At 36.9% G+C, this 19,315-nt stretch overlaps 1 protein-coding gene across 1 annotated transcript; it reads right to left on the minus strand.

The window, feature by feature from the left end:
* Positions 1-4,751: 4,751 nt before the first annotated feature.
* On the minus strand, positions 4,752-19,036 carry YES1 (YES proto-oncogene 1, Src family tyrosine kinase; the record flags this gene model as incomplete). Its single annotated transcript, XM_079533805.1, has 11 exons — positions 4,752-4,960; positions 5,757-5,888; positions 6,426-6,579; positions 6,922-6,994; positions 8,754-8,937; positions 9,212-9,367; positions 9,629-9,778; positions 10,145-10,248; positions 13,176-13,274; positions 14,180-14,279; positions 18,772-19,036. 11 exons carry the CDS (start codon positions 19,034-19,036, stop codon positions 4,752-4,754), a joined length of 1,626 nt encoding a protein of 541 aa, XP_079389931.1.
* Positions 19,037-19,315: the final 279 nt, after the last annotated feature.

The following is a 19,315-nucleotide window of genomic DNA, read 5'->3' on the forward strand; positions in this document are numbered from 1 at the left end:
GGCACTGGATGACTGTCAAAACGTGAATGAGTGTGGGGACACCAAGCAAAGGGTGAGTGCAGCCCCTGCTGAGGTTCAGGAAAAAACAAGTTGTGAGCAAGCACAGGATGGATTTTCAGGGGTCCATCCATCAGCATGTACTTACCAGTAACTGCAAGAGACTTGGAGGCTGGGCAGCAGGGCACAAAGCGCAGGGGCGAAGGGCTCCCACAGAGAGGGGATTTTGATGAAGAAGGAATGCTTTCACAGCAGCTTGCTGCAGTGCTGGTGCATGACTGATTCACCAGGAATGCTGCACTCAGGTTTCCCTTTTAAACCTGCAGCCTGCTCTTCGGGCCCCACTGAGTTTAATGGGGTAACTGGCTCCTCTCCATTAGGAAGCACAAATTGAAAGCAACACAAGGGCCAATTTCTCTGTACTAAAACAAAATACTTGAAGGAGATGGACTGTGTTTTGCAAAAGTATGCAGTGCTGGGAATACTTTGATCTCCTCAATAAAGTGGTTATTACAATTTTAAAAAAATCTGACTTAAATTAAAAGAGAATGTTAGAATTAACCAACATGCTGTGCACAAGCAGCAAATACTTGCATTCAAAACTGACATGGGAAATTTGTTCAGAGTGGATTCACTAAAGGACCTATGAGGAATGCCAGAATGAACTCCAGTAGATTCCTGGGCACTGTGCACCAAATGGAGAGGAAGGAAACCTAATCTAGACAACTCATACATACACAGGGAAAGAGACACCAAGTTAAGCCAGAGTGCAATCGCTCAGGCCAAACTCCAGCAGCAAGCAGCCCTGTCAACTCAGGATTCAGACACCAGCACCTCTCTGCACCATTTTTTCCTACGAAACGCTCCAGGCTTATTCTGGAAAATGCTGCTCTTTTTATACAGGGACTCCCTAACCAACACCAAGAGCTGCAAGGAAGCAGGCACAGTGAGCTGAGCAGACACAACCACCACAGAAAACAGAAACACTTGGTGTTAGCTTTTCTCCATTTCCACCGTGCAGGGGGAGAAGCAGCTCTTCAGTGCCTTGTGTGGCAGTTCTAACCCTTTCCAAAGCATCAGGAGGAGAAGAGATGACACCTGCAGTGTCATACTTCTGCTCTCTGACTTGTTTTGCACAGCTGCCGTGAGGCCTACAAGGCAATGGCAGTCTTGCTCTCATTCCTGCTCTTTTAGACATTCACTCTTATATCTACTGCACAAATGCAAAAGCTAGGCAGACAGATATCCATCCAGACCTGCCTGCATAACAATTTGAGCCACTGCTTGCAAGAGAATACTCTGTTTAAGAAGAGAGCACTCTTGGGGTTTCAACCCAACACAGCTGTGTGGTTCCACAGCAGTCTTGTGTGGTGGGGGGGGGGGGAAGCTGTCACAAACACCTGCAGCATCTTCCCAAAAGGAAAATGAAAATAATGAAATAAATAAAACCCAAGGATTTTATTGGATTAAACAGATAAACACAAATAACAAGAGCGGGGACTCATTACGTTTAGTTTGTATTCACTTTCCACGTTTCAGGTTTCTCAGTATGGTGTAGATAGTGCACTTCAGAACATAGAGCATTCTTAGATGGCTATGGGTAAGGCAGCATTCTGCCTGGGAGGCTCCAGGAGACTTTCTTTGTTTAAGGTCCTTTTTCTCAGGTTAATGATCAGTGGTAAGAGATAGTCACAGCCCCAGAGAGATGACAATTCAGTGGGAAGGATAAGAACACATCAGGTTCTTTTCATTTTATCTAAACAGTAGAATCATAGACGTTTTTATGCTTGGAAGTTTACTCAAAAATATGAAAATATTCTGACAACACTACAGTTTGAAAGAATGAATGACAGAAACAACCTGCAGGCCTCTCAGAAAGAGCAGACGTGGTAATGGTGGGATGGACAACAGGGAGATTACCAGAAATTACATGATTATTACCATTAAAAATAGAAAACATCAATTACATTACAGGACATACTTAAAGTACAGTACATGTTGCGGGTCATAGAATCTGTAAAAATGTTCTTAGTGCTCTGTTACGAATCGTTACTGAAACAAAACCAGCCGCCGACAACACAGCTGCCTCATCTATAGTGGCACTGCTCATGAACTTCAGGATCTGTGATCCGAGTTGTACTGGCCTTTAAGACAGGTAACATTCAATGAAGTTGAGATAAAACACCAGCTACCACAAGAACAGATTTAGAAAATTCCCTGAAAGAATTGTGCAGAAGCCACCAGAGGCTGCCAACAGCAGATAAAAGAGGAAGGGAAGGCCCCTGCCCCACAGCCCAGCTGCCAGTTGGGAGCCCACTTTGGAAGTTCTCTACTGAGAACCCCAAGCCTGTCTGTCCATCCAACTGTTAAAAGAGACTCAAAATAAGTCTAGACAAAATTATTCTAGCCAATTCCTGCCAAGGACTTCTGAACTGCTCTGGAAAATATCTCCCCTTTGACACCAATAGTTTATAACACATCACGAAGTCAGCATCTTTAAAGTACACTGGAACAGTTTACAGTGGATAAAAATACATCCCAAAGCCAACAAGACAGCTACAGCTTCTAAGTTCAGTCTCCCCTTTTATTCCACTCCTTTTCCCCTCAATATGAAGACCACTCTGCTTTTGTTCCCCCCTGTGTCTCTTCCCCTCCCAAATAAGCAGATGCAATCAAGGAGAAATTTATTTTGAACCAATTCTGCAAAACAGTTCAACAATGCCATACTTTATAAAAATACTTAGTTACATAATTAAACTTATTACTATTTATATAAAAAGTGTGAATGTGAATTTTAAATTCTGTTAGGGTAAGAACCACATCATCAAGATCTTCTGGTGAAACAAATAGATTTTCATAAACATACAAACTCTTTTGGAGAAGTCTTATAATACACAACCATTTACAATGAACACGTTCATTAAGTTAGTGTTTTATTCCTTTACTATACAAGTGTTATTACAATGAACTGTTCCATTCTGTAATTAAAATCCAAACAATGCCAATGTCATTTTTGGCATTTTTTGTTATAGCTGTATTAATACATAAACTCACATGATTGTGTTACTTATTTTAAAATACTTAGAAAAATTAAAATTCCATCATATATATTTTTTTAAATTTTTGTTGTTTTTTTGTGGGTTTTTTGTTTCTTTGTTTTGTTTTTCTTACATAAAGCCCTTTTAAAATTTGATAACCACAGATGTATGGGTGATGAGTGATGATGACAGAAAATGGAAAATGATGGCACTGTTCTTACAAAGATCTGTTTGGTAGCTGGATTCAACTGAGTACAAACTCATGAAAAATAGGTTTAGTACCAGAACTATATCATCAGCTTTTCTGAAAATCATTTGTTGGATAGCTTTACAATGCTAATATGAATTCAAACCTGACAGCTGTGTAAGAGTTTAGTGTTTCAAAATTAAAGTATATAAGCTCAATCAGAAATTCAAAAACGTCATGCAAATTGCTGAATAAAAGACATGATGTTATTGCTTGATATGTCAGTAGCCAAAGAAAATAAATTTGGATGTAGTGTGAGCTGGGCCAACTGCCAGCAAATTTCCACGTCACTATATTTGGACAACATTAAATATATTTTCTCCCTTTAGTTTTTAAGTTTTCACATTTTCTTTTGTTTATTTTTAGTTAAATAATTCTGGGGGCGTAAGAGGGAAGAGCAACTGTGTCTAGGGTGTCTTAATAGTCAAGAAAAGCAAAAGTGCAATCAAATCCCTGAACTAGTGACATCTAACGTTTGTGGCACCCACCCTTACTAACACATGAGCCGCATACAACAGTACCAAATCTGTCTCTGCAAAAGGACTAAGAAGTGTCCATTTACCACCTCCAGCCTAGCTCTCAAGGTGAGCTTTGTTCAGGTAGTCTTCCCACTTAAGAGCTCACTGTAGGATAGGAACTTAGAATTTTTAAAGGATTTCCTCCCCTGATTGTATCACATAGTTTCAAGTTCAAATATCACCATACTTTATCACATAATTTTATAAAATATTACCTCATTTTCTAGTTACCTTCATTATTCTTAATTAGCTACGCAGAAAGAGAAAAAGAAAAATCTCTCATGCTACTTTCCAGTTATATTAATACAAGTATTAACACAGTGTGTTACGCTCTCTAATTTCACTATTGAGGTGTACCATTCAGATCAAGATCGTCACTCACCATTCCAATTTCTTTTTTAACCTGCCTACCCAAATTCAGACCATGCAAGAGGAAGCTTAAAGATCAAGACTATGCATCAAATATGGTGGTACCATATTTGGGCGTGGGGGGGGGACATAATTTTGGACATAGGAAATTTTATAGAACTGGAATGGAATTGCTTGGTCCCACAAAGTTCTTCTGCTTTAAAAACGTCCTCCCTCAAGATCACTTCCAGACAATTCCCTCTTTCAGAAGATGATTAAATGTTGGACAAATAAAATATATGAAACATTTTTTTTCCTGCTACCGTTCACACCAACACTCATTTTACTACCTCACATTTTCAGTAAGCTTCCTTTGGACCCTGAAATAAGTTGGGAAATAGGAAATAAAGACATGTCATTGGTAAATTAGATTATAACACTTGAAAAGTGGTTTTGTGCAACTGTATTATGAAATTCCAGTTTGCCATTAAGAGCATGCAAAGTAGCGAAGATTTTCTTTCCTTTGATTCCTTACAGACGTCAGGAATTCTTTGCAAGTCTTTTACATTTGGCAGATTTGTGCATGTTATATAGACTGTTGGCTTATAAATTGTCCCCAGGCTGGTACTGTGGTTCTGTAGCAGTAAAGTAGTCCTCCAGGAAAGACTGTATATATTCAAATGTTGGTCTCTCATCAGGGTCTTTCTTCCAACATAGTTTCATTAACTCATGGAGAGATTCTGGGCAGCCCTGTGGGCAAGGCATCCTATATCCACGTTCCACTTGTTCCAGAACTTCCCGATTCACCATTCCTAATAAAAAGAAAGCATGTTAGCTTTGAATGACATTAAACAAAGAACAGATAAACAGAAAGCTTTTCCAAGTCTTCCTCTACCCCTCCTCCACCACAATGTTGTTCATGATGTGCATGTGACTCTATCACATCAGCACTTTATAAAGAATGAATTTTTTTAAATCTTGCTTTAAATACATTTCCTAAAAATTATTTCACCGTGCTGGTAATTCCTTACTCCTTGTTTCTTGTTCATTTTTATAGTTACTAATATGTTTTATTATAGAACATTTACCAGTGTCTTGGGCCCATTCTTTCAAAAAGAAAGACTTAAGCACAAATACCTTCTGTCTCCCTTGGGTTCTATTCAATTTGAAACAAGGCCAAGAAAAAGGCATTATATGCCTAGCAGGACTGCCTTATAATTCTATTCATGGCAAAATATCCAGTAGATCACGTTGCATACTTCTAGTTTCAAAAACTGGTCTGGTACGTTCACTCTGGGATGCTTACTGGAAAATGTATGAAGTGAGATTTTCAAGAACAGATAGATAGGAAAACATAAGAACACCCACTAATCTTAAAAGAACTACCAGTCATATTCACAAATGCTATAATTTTAAAATACTTTAAAAATCATGTAACAGTTAATCTGTAAATCAAACAAGTACTTTGAGAACAAAGGAAGCAGTGAAGTGTGACTAGGTTTTTATCTCTGCTAATCTACTGTGGGCTCTGGATGGAAGTAAGAAAAGTACAAAAGGTAATTTCAGAAGCACAGAATACCACAAAGAGAAGAAAAAATTTCCTCTTACCTGGATATGGTACTCTCCCCTTTGTTACCAGCTCGGTCAGTAAAATTCCAAATGACCACACATCTGACTTGATTGTAAACCGACCATACAATGCTGCTTCTGGAGCAGTCCATTTAATTGGAAATTTAGCTCCTGCAAACATTAAAAAGACAGATATCTGACTTCCCCTTCTTCACGGGTGATTTGCTTACACTTTAAAATATTTTAAATAAAAGAGTGCACTCAAAGTATTTTTTACAGTTTTCTTTGTTGGCCAAATTCAAGGTGGTTAAGTATTTTAGTATTTCAAATGGGAAATCAAACTTGAGCAGTCTATAATTTTTGGAAGCAGGTAAGACCTCTGAGATTCGTAAACACATTTCAAAATGTGGGGTAATTTTCAGAAAGCAATGGAGATCTGTTCTGGATCTGCAGTTCTCTTCAAACTATAGTAAAGTTTTTATCTGAAAAAAATAATTTAAAATGTTTTTTGAAAAATCTGACAATTTACTTAAAACAATAAAAATTCACAAAAACCTGCATTTAGGCAGAATGACATCCAAAAACAGCTGCAAAAGCACATGTAATCTTTATTCATGCATACACAATCTAATGACCTGCTAAATGTAATTGTTCTAAATAATTTTAAGGTAACTGGACTTACTTAATCAGTAAATAAATCGGTCTTACCTTGCCTTGCAGTGTACTCATTGTCCTCTATTAACCTTGCTAGACCAAAGTCTGCTATTTTACACACAAGATTGTCTCCTACAAGAATGTTAGCTGCCCGGAGATCCCTGTGGATGTAGTTCATTCTTTCAATGTAAGCCATGCCATCAGCAATCTTAAAAATAAAGTTTTATTACAGTTACTTCTCATGACTGTGCACATTTATCCCAAGCATTAAGCTATATCCTTTTATTTTAGTTCCATTCTCACTGTGTAAGTACAGGAAGTAGAGCATAGCAAGAATTTGCTGCTCTAACAGCAAGCCAGACAGGTGCTTATCTAAATTCTAAGTTTTGTAATTTGTTGAAAAAAAATCACCAAGTTACAACAGAAGATGTAAGAAAGAACAGCATACAACAGCTGGAGTGTTCAATATTTAACCTTAGTTGATATCTGATACAGCTTTAAGTCTTCTCTCTAAGTACAAAACACAGTTTTCTTGTCTTCTATGCAGTACCTGAGCAGCCATGTCCACCAGCTGTGGGAGTTTTAAGAACTTCCCTTCTCCTTCTTTCAGGAAGTCTAGTAAGCTGCCTGTAAAAGACACAATTCAGTGAAAAAACTACAGAAGAGCACACATTAACCTGACCTGAAAACACAAACTTGAGGGTTTTTTTCTCCACTAGACATTACAGTTAATGCATTCAGCTTCCAATACCTGAGTTTGAAAAGCCCTCATTTTCCAGAACACAACTTAGTGATTATACCCCTAGTCAACTGTGCCCTGGTACTCAGTGCAAGTTTTAGCCAGGCATTTTGGTATTCATTTTATTTATTCAGATTACTGAACACTAACAAAGCAAACTGCCATTTGATAACTATTTGCCTGAAGATTTTGCCTAATATTCCAGGTATCCTAGTTGATTTTTTTTCCCCCACGATAATTAAACAAACAACGGAAAAAAAAAAAACAACCCACCCTCGTAGTTAAATTCCAATTCCAGCTCCAATTATATATGAGATAAATGATTCTGAAACTGGTATTATTTTGATGCTTCTTCTTCCATACAGGAGAAAACAAAAGTATTTTCCATTCCTTACAACATGCTACCTTCTCCCATTTTCAGAATGAAACAGAATGATGCCCACAAAATTACATTAGTTACATTAGAAATGAATTCCAAGGATTTGTGCTTGTTTTAAAACAACGATTTTCACAAGTATGTTAAAATCTCATCTCTGACAACAGAAGCTTTCAATGCTATTTCGAATGCATGGTTTAAAGAAACGTGCAACTACTTCACCATTTCTTTCATTCTGCTTTTATAACGTCCCTAGAAAGCAATTGTTTATCTTGACTGTCTTGCCAAAACCTGATTTCTGAACGATGAAAACTGATTTTGCATGGCTGCTAAAGATCCAGCAAAGAGATTGGCTACTGTTATTTAGGAATAACAACACAGAAGTAACCTTAAAGATTTTCTATTTCTCTCTCTGTTTTAAAGCTTACAAAACATTTAAAAAATATATATCCATTCAAACATGGAAAAAAAATTACCCAAGCAAGATATCTGTAGCGGAATAATGAATGCAAGTAGTTACTCTCTTGGGTTTTGGCATTATTCCTATTTCCTACCAGGATAGCAAGATTTCTCTGAGGTAAAGAGAAATTGACATTTTTCACAAACTGGAAGAAATGAAGAAGAATTATGAAGAAGAAAATGAAGAAGCAGAAAGAATCTGCTTCTTCTTAATACTAATATGCTTATAATGTTTACTTCCATATTCAGCCTAAATCTCTTAAGTCTCCATATCAGGAGCAGAGGGAAAGAAAAAAGAGCAAGGGAAGAAGGATGAAGGACTGAAATCAAGGAGATATAAAGGCTAGATTCTGCTATTTTTAAAAGCCAACCTTAAAAAAAATATATTATAGAAAATAAAACCAAAGGGAATAAACAAAGAAAGAAAACCACAAGCAACTGGTTCTGTGGTCATGAGCACAACCTATCTACAAGGCAAGCATATTAGTTATAATGGTATTCCCAGCTATATCACCCAATTTAAATGTACCAGGCACTACTCACTAAAAACAAAAGGGAAAAAAAAAAAATCAACCATGAACTTGGAAGATTAGCAAGGGTGACACAGATGTGCAAAAAAAAAATCATGTCTCCACCCATGATCTAAATCAGAACTGCTTCAAGTAGGTCAACCGTTGCTCATTTTAATTTAATCAGAATTATCACTTATCCTTCAGCTTCCTTAAACTTAACATTAATTAAACATATCATTTGTTGCTGTGATCTTAAATAATCTTTTAAATGTAATATCTTTAGACCATTCTGTCACACACCTTTTGTCATGAATTCAGTGACTATGTAGATTGGTTCCTCAGAAACAACGGCATACAGTGGAACAAGCTTGTCATGTCGTAATTTCTTCATGATCTGAGCCTCCTGAAGGAAAGCTTCAGGCATCATTGTACCGGGCTTAAGTGTCTTAATTGCTACTTTTGTGGTTCCATTCCAGGTTCCTAGAGAAGCAAATAAAATGTTATTCCCCACTATAAAATCAGGGATTTTCTGCTAAAAGTTTTTTTCTTTTTTTCCCCTTCTGTTTTGTTAAGTAACAGAATAATCTTAGATCGTTAACTACGTTGAACTACAATGAACATTATTCAAATACATGTATGTGTAATTGGCATTCTTTTTTCCTTTGATTGTTTATGAGATCATATTTAAGGATTCTGAAAATTACTTACTGGAAATACTATTAAACCATTCACAGAGATAACATTAAGCTCTTACCCATCCACACTTCACCAAAACATCCTTGGCCCAACTTAACTTCCAGCCTCAAAGACTCTCTAGGAATTTCCCAGGCATCTTTTGCTAGTCCCTGTGTTTGTGGTTTCACTGTGGGACAAACAGTTGTCAGCTTATGACACAGTCCATCAGCATGTTCTGGAAAATGGAAAATATAAGCTTCAGAGATAAACAACGGTAATGCTACAGCAAAAGTAACATCCTCATGTTGATAAAAGAACTATTGTATTTACTGTTAATCAAAATTAAAAAAAAGTTTAGAATAGTCAATTTGAAAAGCAGGCTACACATGACGTTTTTATTCCTCATCATATGCAAATCAATATATTGATATCTCAAATATGCATATGCGTATCTCATCATATGCATATCTCAAATCAAATTAGAATTTAGGCTTACCTCTGTAGTGCTTCACCAACTTCTGTAGAGATTCAAATTGTGCTCTGGTTGTGATATAGTATCCACCATTGTCAAGTTTTCTGATTTTGTAGTGTTTCACATTATCACCTCTGACCTCATCCCAGTCACGTATGGAAAGGGAGTAAGCACCTAGAAAACAAGTCATATGTGCTGCTTTACAAAAAAATTAGAAGCACAGAATCGTAGAACCATACAATAGGTTGGTTTGGAAAGCACCTTAAAGCCCACCCAATCCCACCCCATGCTGTGGGCAGGGCTGCCTCCCAGCAGCTCAGCTGCCCAGGGCCCCATCCAACCTGGCCTTGAATGCCTGCAGGGATGGGGCACCACAGCTTACATGGGCAGCTGTGCCTGCGCCTCACCCACACAGAGTACAAACAACACACTCTCCCCAGTGTTTTTATATGTATACATATAGTGTAACAGATATAAAAATGACCATCCTGCTCACCTTTGCAGGGGTGGGAGAGGAAGAAGAGACAGTGATACACGTACCTTTAGTGGTTTCGCTCTCTCTTACTAAGAAAATACCACGCTGGTTCCCAGGATTTAAAAGTAGTCTTTCTGCATCTTTCCTGCCCATTTTACCAAAATACCACCTAGAAGAAGTCAAAGGAAATATATCTAAATAAAAGCTGCCTATGCTTTGATAGTCATGTAAAGAGAAGATCTGGAAGTCTCAAGCACTGACTAGATTACTAATATTACAAAGCAGTTACAGATCAACAAAAGTAATGACATCCATATAATCAGGAGATTAAGATGACCTATTTCTACATGACTAATTTCTATTGCTAGCAAAATACTTAAGAGGCTTCTGTCTGCAAATATTTTGTATGGTTCAATAATAAGCATCAACAGCATTTATTACTGGAAGGAACACTCTCCTTGTGGTAAAGAAGCTGATAGGTCAAGCTAAATCAGATGACAATGAAATTCTGTTGGTAGTATTCTCAAAACACCGCAGCAGTCCAAAATGCTTTCTTTAAGAAATTTCAGCCATATGTTGAAGAACATATGTATTTAATATAGAGGAGGTGTGTGGCAGTATCATGCGATTACAGGTTCATTCAGACTGGAAGAGTCTCTGGGGGGTCTCTTGTCCAGTCTCTCACTACAGGCAGGGCAGCTGTGAGATCAGACCTGGATGTTGGGTGTCATCCAGTGCCCTTAAAAACCCTCAAGGATGGATCCTGCACAATGTCCAGGCCCTGTGACTCTGCTAGACTGCCCATCCTCAAGGTGAAAGGCTTTTTCTTACTTCCAGTTGGATCCTCCTGTTCTAACTTCAGCTGTACCTCATCCTTCAGTAGAGGGAGCACTTTTTTCTGACATTTGTGTAGAAACACTCCTATGGTAGTGAACGTACTTTTCTCCATCTTTGTTGCATCATTCTAATATTGAAAAATACACGGATGTTATAACACACCTGCTGTTTTTCTTGCCTAAGTTCTTTCAGAAAAGGGATTTCTCCTACACCCCTGAAGAGCTGACCAACAGGCAGCATAAATCTTTTTAACGTCCAGACTTTGTAATAACACATTTTCTAAACATATTTTGATTGCATGTCTTTCAAGTCATAGAATGGTGTAAAGTCTAAATTTCCAACATTTTAATTTGGGACTGTTGTAGCATCAAGCAGATCCGGCACTGTAAGCGTTGGAAAGTTGGCAAAAACGTAGGTAAGAAGGGATCGTTTCGCTGACATGCAATCAGAATGGCCTCTGTGATCACTTAGAGATTTTAAACTTATTTTTACATTTGTGTTTTCAGTTTCACTGCTGAAGTTGACCTGCAAATTTAGAATTGGTCGTGAAAGTATACACACACCTGAGACAACTTGGATGTAACATTTAGTCTTACTAAAGCAAACCTGAACCCCAGTAATTACTTCACATGAAAATGTCTTTTCTCAACACTATGTCAATTTACAAATTATATCGTAAAGTGTTATTATATAAAATAAAATAATAGCAGGATTAATTTGTTCTTTTATGAGCTTTTAACATTTATACTATAGCAGCATTCAAAAACCATAAGGATAATATGGATCCTATCTCAAGCAGTATATAATTTGGAATATAAACATCTTCAGGCTTAGGAAAGACCACTTAAAGAAAATCCTAGTAACTTAAAGCTGTATACTGCTTTTTTATTTGCAACTCCAGCTGTAATTACAACAAAATCTATAAATACAATCAAAGCTAAGGGCTACCAAGTGAGTTCTAAAGCAAATGAACTATATTTCAGATAGCGAGGCAATACTAAATAAAATTAGCATTGGTTCTTTAAAATAATGTCAGCTTAAAAAAGCTTCCTTGCTTTTTGCCCCTCACTCTCACCTCCATCCATGACATAAATCTATGACAAACCCTGACCACTCCGTCTCTCCTTAGCAGCAATACTCTGTGCAGAAGCACTGCATTCTTACTTTGCAAAGGGCCATCATTTCCATTTTAACACCACTGTAGCCAGAATGATGATATATTTTTATTGCATAGTTTAAGACGATAATAACAATAATTTTATGTATATATATATATATATATATATATATATAAACTTCAATTATAAAAACAGCTGAAATGCAAGGGCCTGCATTGTATATAATAAATAACAGCAAGCCTTTGACACCATCATTTTTAAATGACAAAGGGCTAGGTGAGAGCAGCAACAACATGCAATGTTCTCAGCTTGAAATTCAGGAAATATCCTGGAAATTGGGCAGTTTTCCCAGAAGTGCAGTAGGAAACACAGAAGCGCCCAGATAACGTATCAGGGAATTGCTTATTGGCAGAACCATGTCTGTGTATCACATCAAGAGCTGCAGAGCTTCACATTGGTAGTACAACAAACACAATTATTCCCTTGAAACAAGGATCATCTGAAAGTTATACTCCAACTTATTATTCTTAAAATAACTTCAATTCTGTAAACTCTTGGGGGTTTTCGTTTTTAAATAAATGCGGGATTTATTGGTACCCAAATTAATGCAATTTTCCCAACTTATGATTGTTCTTGACGTCCCTAACCATTTTGTCAATAGGAAGCCTTTATAGATGAATAGATTAGCAATAGCTGTCAATACGAATGTTACTTTTATAATGTGACATTGGGCACTACCACAGATACAGCTGATTTTGAGTTAGGTTTTAACAAACAAAAATACAGATAAAAGCCTAGAGTTGAGGATGTGCGAACTCTTAATTAAAAGATCATGCATTTTTGCTCTTAATGAAATATAGAGCACGTCTCCCAGTTCTCATCTTCATTACTGCACTGCTCCATCCTTTCTCCTTTAGCTACACGTCGCAAGCAAGCATAAAACATTCGCAGAAGCATCTACCTCACATCCACTAACAATTATACCTTTGACAACACCCACACAGCCTTCCTATCCTTTAATTAGTGGCATAATCCCACTACACCTTTAAGTGCTGCATGCAGTAACTGAAGTGAATGTTCTTACAGGGCACTAAATGCAGAATGGATAATAAGAACAGATTGACAGGATGCAATGTCTTACTCTTCTGCTTGAATGGAGTCTGCAGGAGCTACATAATTGCTTGGGATGTAGCCTGTTTTTCCTGTAGCAATGGATCTTGCTTCCCACCAGTCACCTTCCCTGCAATGTAAGATCAGTTACATCTTCCACACATGAACAATACATCAGTCCTGAACTGCTGAAGCATCTTCACATGCCGTATTTTAATTGAGAAGGCAACGATTATAATTTGTGATGCAGCTGAATATATTTTTCTTTTCACTATAAACAATGTGAGTGCCTTGCCTTTTACAGGAATTTTTATTTTAAAGGTTTTTTTTTGATGTTTAATGTAAGATAAATAAATAAATAAATAAATAAATAAATAATATTTTTATATATATATAAAATGCAAACTTGCAACAAAATATTTTATGGCAGAGATGTATAACAGATTTTCCAGTTCTTTAGTCTTAATCTGCCTCAGTCCTACCATTTTGCCTGTATGCTGACAGTAAGCAACACACAAAGCAGGAAGTGAGCTAATAAAATTAGAGAACTGGGTAAGTGAAAACTGCTCCATCTACGTATTAGAGTATTTACATCAGCTTTTGGCTGTGCTAAGAAGTCTTCAAGGTGAAAAAACACTTTCCTCTTTTCCAGGCTTCTATAAATCAGGCTATAAGATCAGAATAGCGCTGCAATTAAACTAGAAAATCAAATATGCATCCCTGATGGATGTGGAAGCCCATAACACACAGAACCTGATAGACTGTGCTTTTCCCCCTCTGCTCTGCTTCACTGTAGAAGGGAATGAAAGGATGCAGCTTTGGGATTCCCCAGCCACTACATCTTGACATCTGCCCCCAAACATGACCTCAGCCCAAAAGCATCATCTAACCAGTATCACTATTTCAGCCCCCATCTGTGTTGAGTCTCTCATTTAAGAAAAAAATTCCTGACATGACACTTAAATTTCAAGAAGTGCCGAGGATCTATTTATTCCCAACAACACCCTAGAGAAATTTGTGAACGAGAACACTTACGTGTTGTTTATTATCTGGAACCGTTCACCTTTCTTAAATGAAAGGTCATCTGTAGTTCTAGCTTCATAATCATATAAGGCCACAAATACAGTAACACCACCTTGAAAAAGAAAGTAAAAACAAAAAGATATAGCATTAATGCTGCAGAACTTGAATTAAAGACTTCTCTGTGAAAACAACTCGTCAATTTTAATTCAGAAGCAACTGAAGGCTTCGGGTTCCATCTCATTCTGGCAGCTGTGATCAATAATCAGCTCATTCCTTAAAATTAAGGAAAGTCTATAAGCAAAAAGTGCTAAAAAGTATATTATTTCCACAGCAAAGAAAGTATTTAGATATATCATTAGAAGTACATTAATGATTAGAGCACTTACAGAGAGACATTTGCAGAACACATTGACATTAGAAAAAAAAGTAATCTTCTTAAGAAATTCAATGAAGAAATCACTAAAGCCTACATTTGCTGAAGAAGATCAGTCAGTGCATTCTTCCATAAAACAATGATTAAGTTCTATAGGTTGTTCTGAAAGCAATGTCTCCTATTTATTTTCATGGAAATGACAACAGATACAAAGAGCACAATAACACTATTTGTTTGAGCAAATTCTCAGCTACAAAACTATTTTCAAAAGTTGCCACCATTAGCTGTGTGTTCATACCAGTGAAAAACAAAAGCCTGTATGCCATTCTCATAAAAATCTGCATGGCCATCCGGAACATGGCTTGTCTTTCATTTTGCTGCTGTCACTGCTGAAATGCACCATCCACAGCCTCACTGTGCTCACATCCACTGGTTAGTGTCCATAAATGCTAAGCAAGTGTTGATGAATGTCAGCGAGTACCTTTTTTTTTTTTTTTTTGCACAGAGAAATTCAGTTCCACACCTTTGCTTCATAGACACTTCCATGTCAGACCCCATTCTGTCAGACTGCCCCTCTGCTGCCATCTGCACGCGGCAAAAACATCTAATGGAATGGTGGTGGGAAGATTCAACCTCTACTGCCATACCACCAACATCCACCTCTGATGATGTTGGCCAGCATCATAAAATAGGAGACACTGCTTTCAGAACAGCTCTTGTATTTCACGGGACAAGCAGCTGTTCTCCACCAACTGTAAGGAATTTGCTTCCCCTACCCCACTTCAGGCTCAGGGCACTGAGTGTGACCCAAGGTCAAGACAAGTCTGTACGAGCAGGCAGGCTCCTTCATTTACTGTAGAAACATTTTCTATGCTTGAAAGAGCTGATTACTTAATAAACTTGGACTAAAGGAAGCAAAAATGCTATTTTACAATGTAGTGGGCATTTAGAAAGTCTAATGATAATTCAAGTAATAAAATAATTAATTTAAGTGTAACATTACATTTCTAACACACATATGTATGTAGCAAGACACACAGGAACATGCTGTGTCTAACCTTAGACAATATAGCTAATGCGAGGATGATCAGAAAGGAGGAATACAATACATGATGAGTATTGTCTATACCTAGTATTATTGTACAATGGATGCTTTCATTTAAATATTTTTGTTTGATATAGAAATTCCTGTGCTCACACTGTATCAGTAGGCCATAAATGGCAACGAATCTACAGTTCCTTTAGGAAAATCAAAACAACAACAACAAAAAATAATATATATAATATATATTATATATATAATAATAATCTATACTGAAGTATGATTTACAAACTGAAAATTAGTTAAAACATCTCCCAGAAGTTAAGAGTACTTAAGTTAAAAATCAAGAGTTCTTCCAATTATTGCCCACATTACTGTACTACTGCATTATTTTGATGACAAACTGTTACTCGGTGAAAGAAAATTGTGGCAATACATATCATTTTCACACAGTCAGAAACTGAATGTTAAAGAAATAAAACATCCCCTGAGAATTCTTCTGCAGATTGGTACTCTCAAGTCACAACATTACAAAAGCTTATAGATCTTTATCAAACTGCTGGGAGACTCCAAAACCTTCAAAACAAACTGCACAGTATCTGGAAAGATACTAATATAGAAACAATAGAAATACCCATTTCTACTGGAAGTATAGCACTAATCAGAGTAATGAAACAAAGCATTCAGATGCAAGTCATGAGATAAGAAAATTATCATTAATTATAAGTGTTTACTATTTTTAAAGAAATAATTTATAAAGCTAGTATACAATACTTCCAAAGTTTTGCCTTCAACACTTCAGGTACCATACAAATCATTCTCATGCAGAAGTGTTATTTATTCTGTAGCACAGAATAATAAAATGCTTTAGGTGAACAGCATCAGCATAGAATATTTTAAACAAGGAGATACAACTCAAGTGATTTTTGAAGTCTTTTGTAGATTTTTTTTTTTTGGTGTGTGAATCACCAATCTAGTTGTTAAAACTACCTGGGGTCAAAACACTACTCCTTGAAGGGGATCCTCTCATTAGGGCAGAATTTTCATTCTTTAATCAAGGACCAGCTTTGGAGAGAGCTTTCCTTTGCTGCTGTGTATGAGGACTAGAGAGCAATAGTGAAAACACAGCTTCAAATAAGTCAAACTTTCTGTTCTCACATATTTTGTGAAGTGTCTTACTATTCTCTGAATTTGTAATGTCTGATGACAAAAGAATGTACAGTACAGGAGCAGAGTGAATTTCACTCGGATTTCTTTTCCAGTTCTGCTCCAGAGGATTAAAGGTGGCCCAACTCTTTTTCATCCTTACTATGAGCTAAGATGACAACCTTTTGTAAGACATCGCTGACAAGCCCATCTCTTTTATTTTGTCTCGCAAAACAAAGGGCCTCAGATCCTCACTCAGTGTTTACTTGTGACAAACACTGAAAGCTTACAGCCAGATGAAGTTTGTCATTTAATCCGTTCAAAAAAAACCAAGCAACCCTCATTGATCTGAAAATGAGAAGTGGATTTATTGAACAACTGTTGGTACATTTTTATTTAAAGAGAAAAATGTGTGTGTTTGAGGACGAATGGCTTTCTGGTCTTACAAAGCAAGGAGGAATAATTATATAAGCAGTATCTTTTTACCTGACCATAAAATGATGGGGGCAAGTCAGTCTGCCCAAATCCACACCTACGAGGTTCAAGACCTATCTTTCCACGAGAAATCTCTCTTATTGACTCTGAGCCAAGATACAATATTCTTAATGGCTAGGATGAACAGAGACCGGCAAGCGATCAGCCCTTCTGATCTTGGCAGAAAAGGATTTACAGTAGCTGGGGGCTGCATTCCTGGTGTCTGGTAATACCCATGAGGGCCTGAATGTACTGCAGGAGATTCCCATGTGAACAAAGAACCCAATCTTACAAGAGGCAATACACAGAAATTTCTTAGATGAGATGAGGATTTCTGTAAGCACACGAAACTTTACTTGGTAGAGCTAGTGAGTAAGAAGAAAGGCTGCCATCACTTCACTTTTGCATGTGTTCATCCAATATTGGGTTTCAGATGGGGTTACAAATTTGAGCTGGGATAGACACTCATTTTCACTATTTGTTTTTTACTGAATTTCCAAAAAGGGAGCATGAGGTAATCAGTACGTGACAGTTCGTTTTCCTGAATTTCTCAGTGTCAAGGCCACAGCAGATTTTTATAGACCTCAAATTTATTGCATTGAAAAGCTTTTAAATGCCATTGTAGTGAAGTAAACATTTAAACAGTGTAACTGTGCTAACACTAGAGTTTTGTGGGAAAACTAGAAGGAGACTGATAACAGAATTATTTGCCATATTTTGTGAAGTGTCTGTACAAGGCTTCTGTTCTCTTTTCTGAACCTCCCAAATAAAAGAAAATCAGTTTCCTCTCAAAAAGATCCAGCAAAACTAAGTGAACTGCTGGGATCAGCCATGCGCACAACAACAATCTTTGATTTTTATTTTTTTTTTAATGTTTTAAGGCGATTATAGAAAGGCACATTTATGACATCAAATACGTATATTGCTTTAAAATGCTCTATCTTCAGAGTCTACACATCAGCCAAGACTTTCTCTGCATCTTGTAAATTCTACTTTTTTCAACTTAGCTTTTAATATGACCATCAACAGATAGAATTCTGCTCTTTTATTTAACACATCCTGTTCATATATTAAAGTATACAGCACATACTGAATATCCTGATTGTCTTTGTAATTGAACAGATTCCACACTGCCTTAATGCAAATAACTCACAGCTAATAAAAAGACTCAGATTAAATCACACTATGAGTTTCCTGAATTTGTGTTACAGCCATTATTCCATGTACATCCCTTCAAGAACATAGAATTTATAACAATTTTGACATCTACTCCCATTATCACCTCTAACATGTCCAACACCTCTGTGCTATGGTCCTAAAAACCACAAAAGCAAAAAAAAAAAAAAAAAAAAAAAAGCCCCGAAGCTCCATTCACTAGTCAGTATGGGCTGAATTATTATGTCAGCAGAAAAGATACTGAAAATCAGAAAGTCCTAAAAGGCAATTTATTTTAAATTTCCACTTGTGTGGCAAAGGGTAGTAGTATTCTTTTCATTTTCTTATTTTTAAATATGGCTATGAAGCTTACAAATAAATAATAATACAAGAAGAATTTTATGTAACACTCACCTGTTAAAGTACTAGGATATGGACTTGGCACAGCTGAAAATGAAGATGATGCTCCTCCAAAGGGTGTCATTCCCGAGGGCCCTCCAAAAGGAGTCATAGAATGACTGTTAAAATTAACTGCTGATCCCTTTATTGCCGGTGACTGTGTTGCTTGGCTGGAGTCTGACCCGTAATGGCTGACATGGGAACTAATAGGTTCTGGAGTGTTATCAGTCCTGTATTTCATGGCTGGACCTTTATCTTCTTTGCTTTTAATGCACCCCATGGTTGCTTCTGTGAAAATGAGAAGAAAAACTGAGTTCATCTGGATGCTTCATCTTTTGATAGTTAACACAGAAGATTCCCTGCTGCAATTGCTGAAAACGCTGATTAATTACTGTAAAAAAAACAAAAAAAAAAAAAAACAAAACTTCTACTAATTGCTACTGCATGCAGATTACAAATCTTGGTGAAAAAGTTTTCTAGAATAAGACCTAAGCTATTCCCAGACTAGAGAGGATGCCATTATTTTTTCCTACTACAACACACACAAACAATGTATTTG

This window comes from Tetrao urogallus (assembly GCF_951394365.1).
Source record: "Tetrao urogallus genome assembly, chromosome: 3".
NCBI lineage: Eukaryota > Metazoa > Chordata > Aves > Galliformes > Phasianidae > Tetrao > Tetrao urogallus.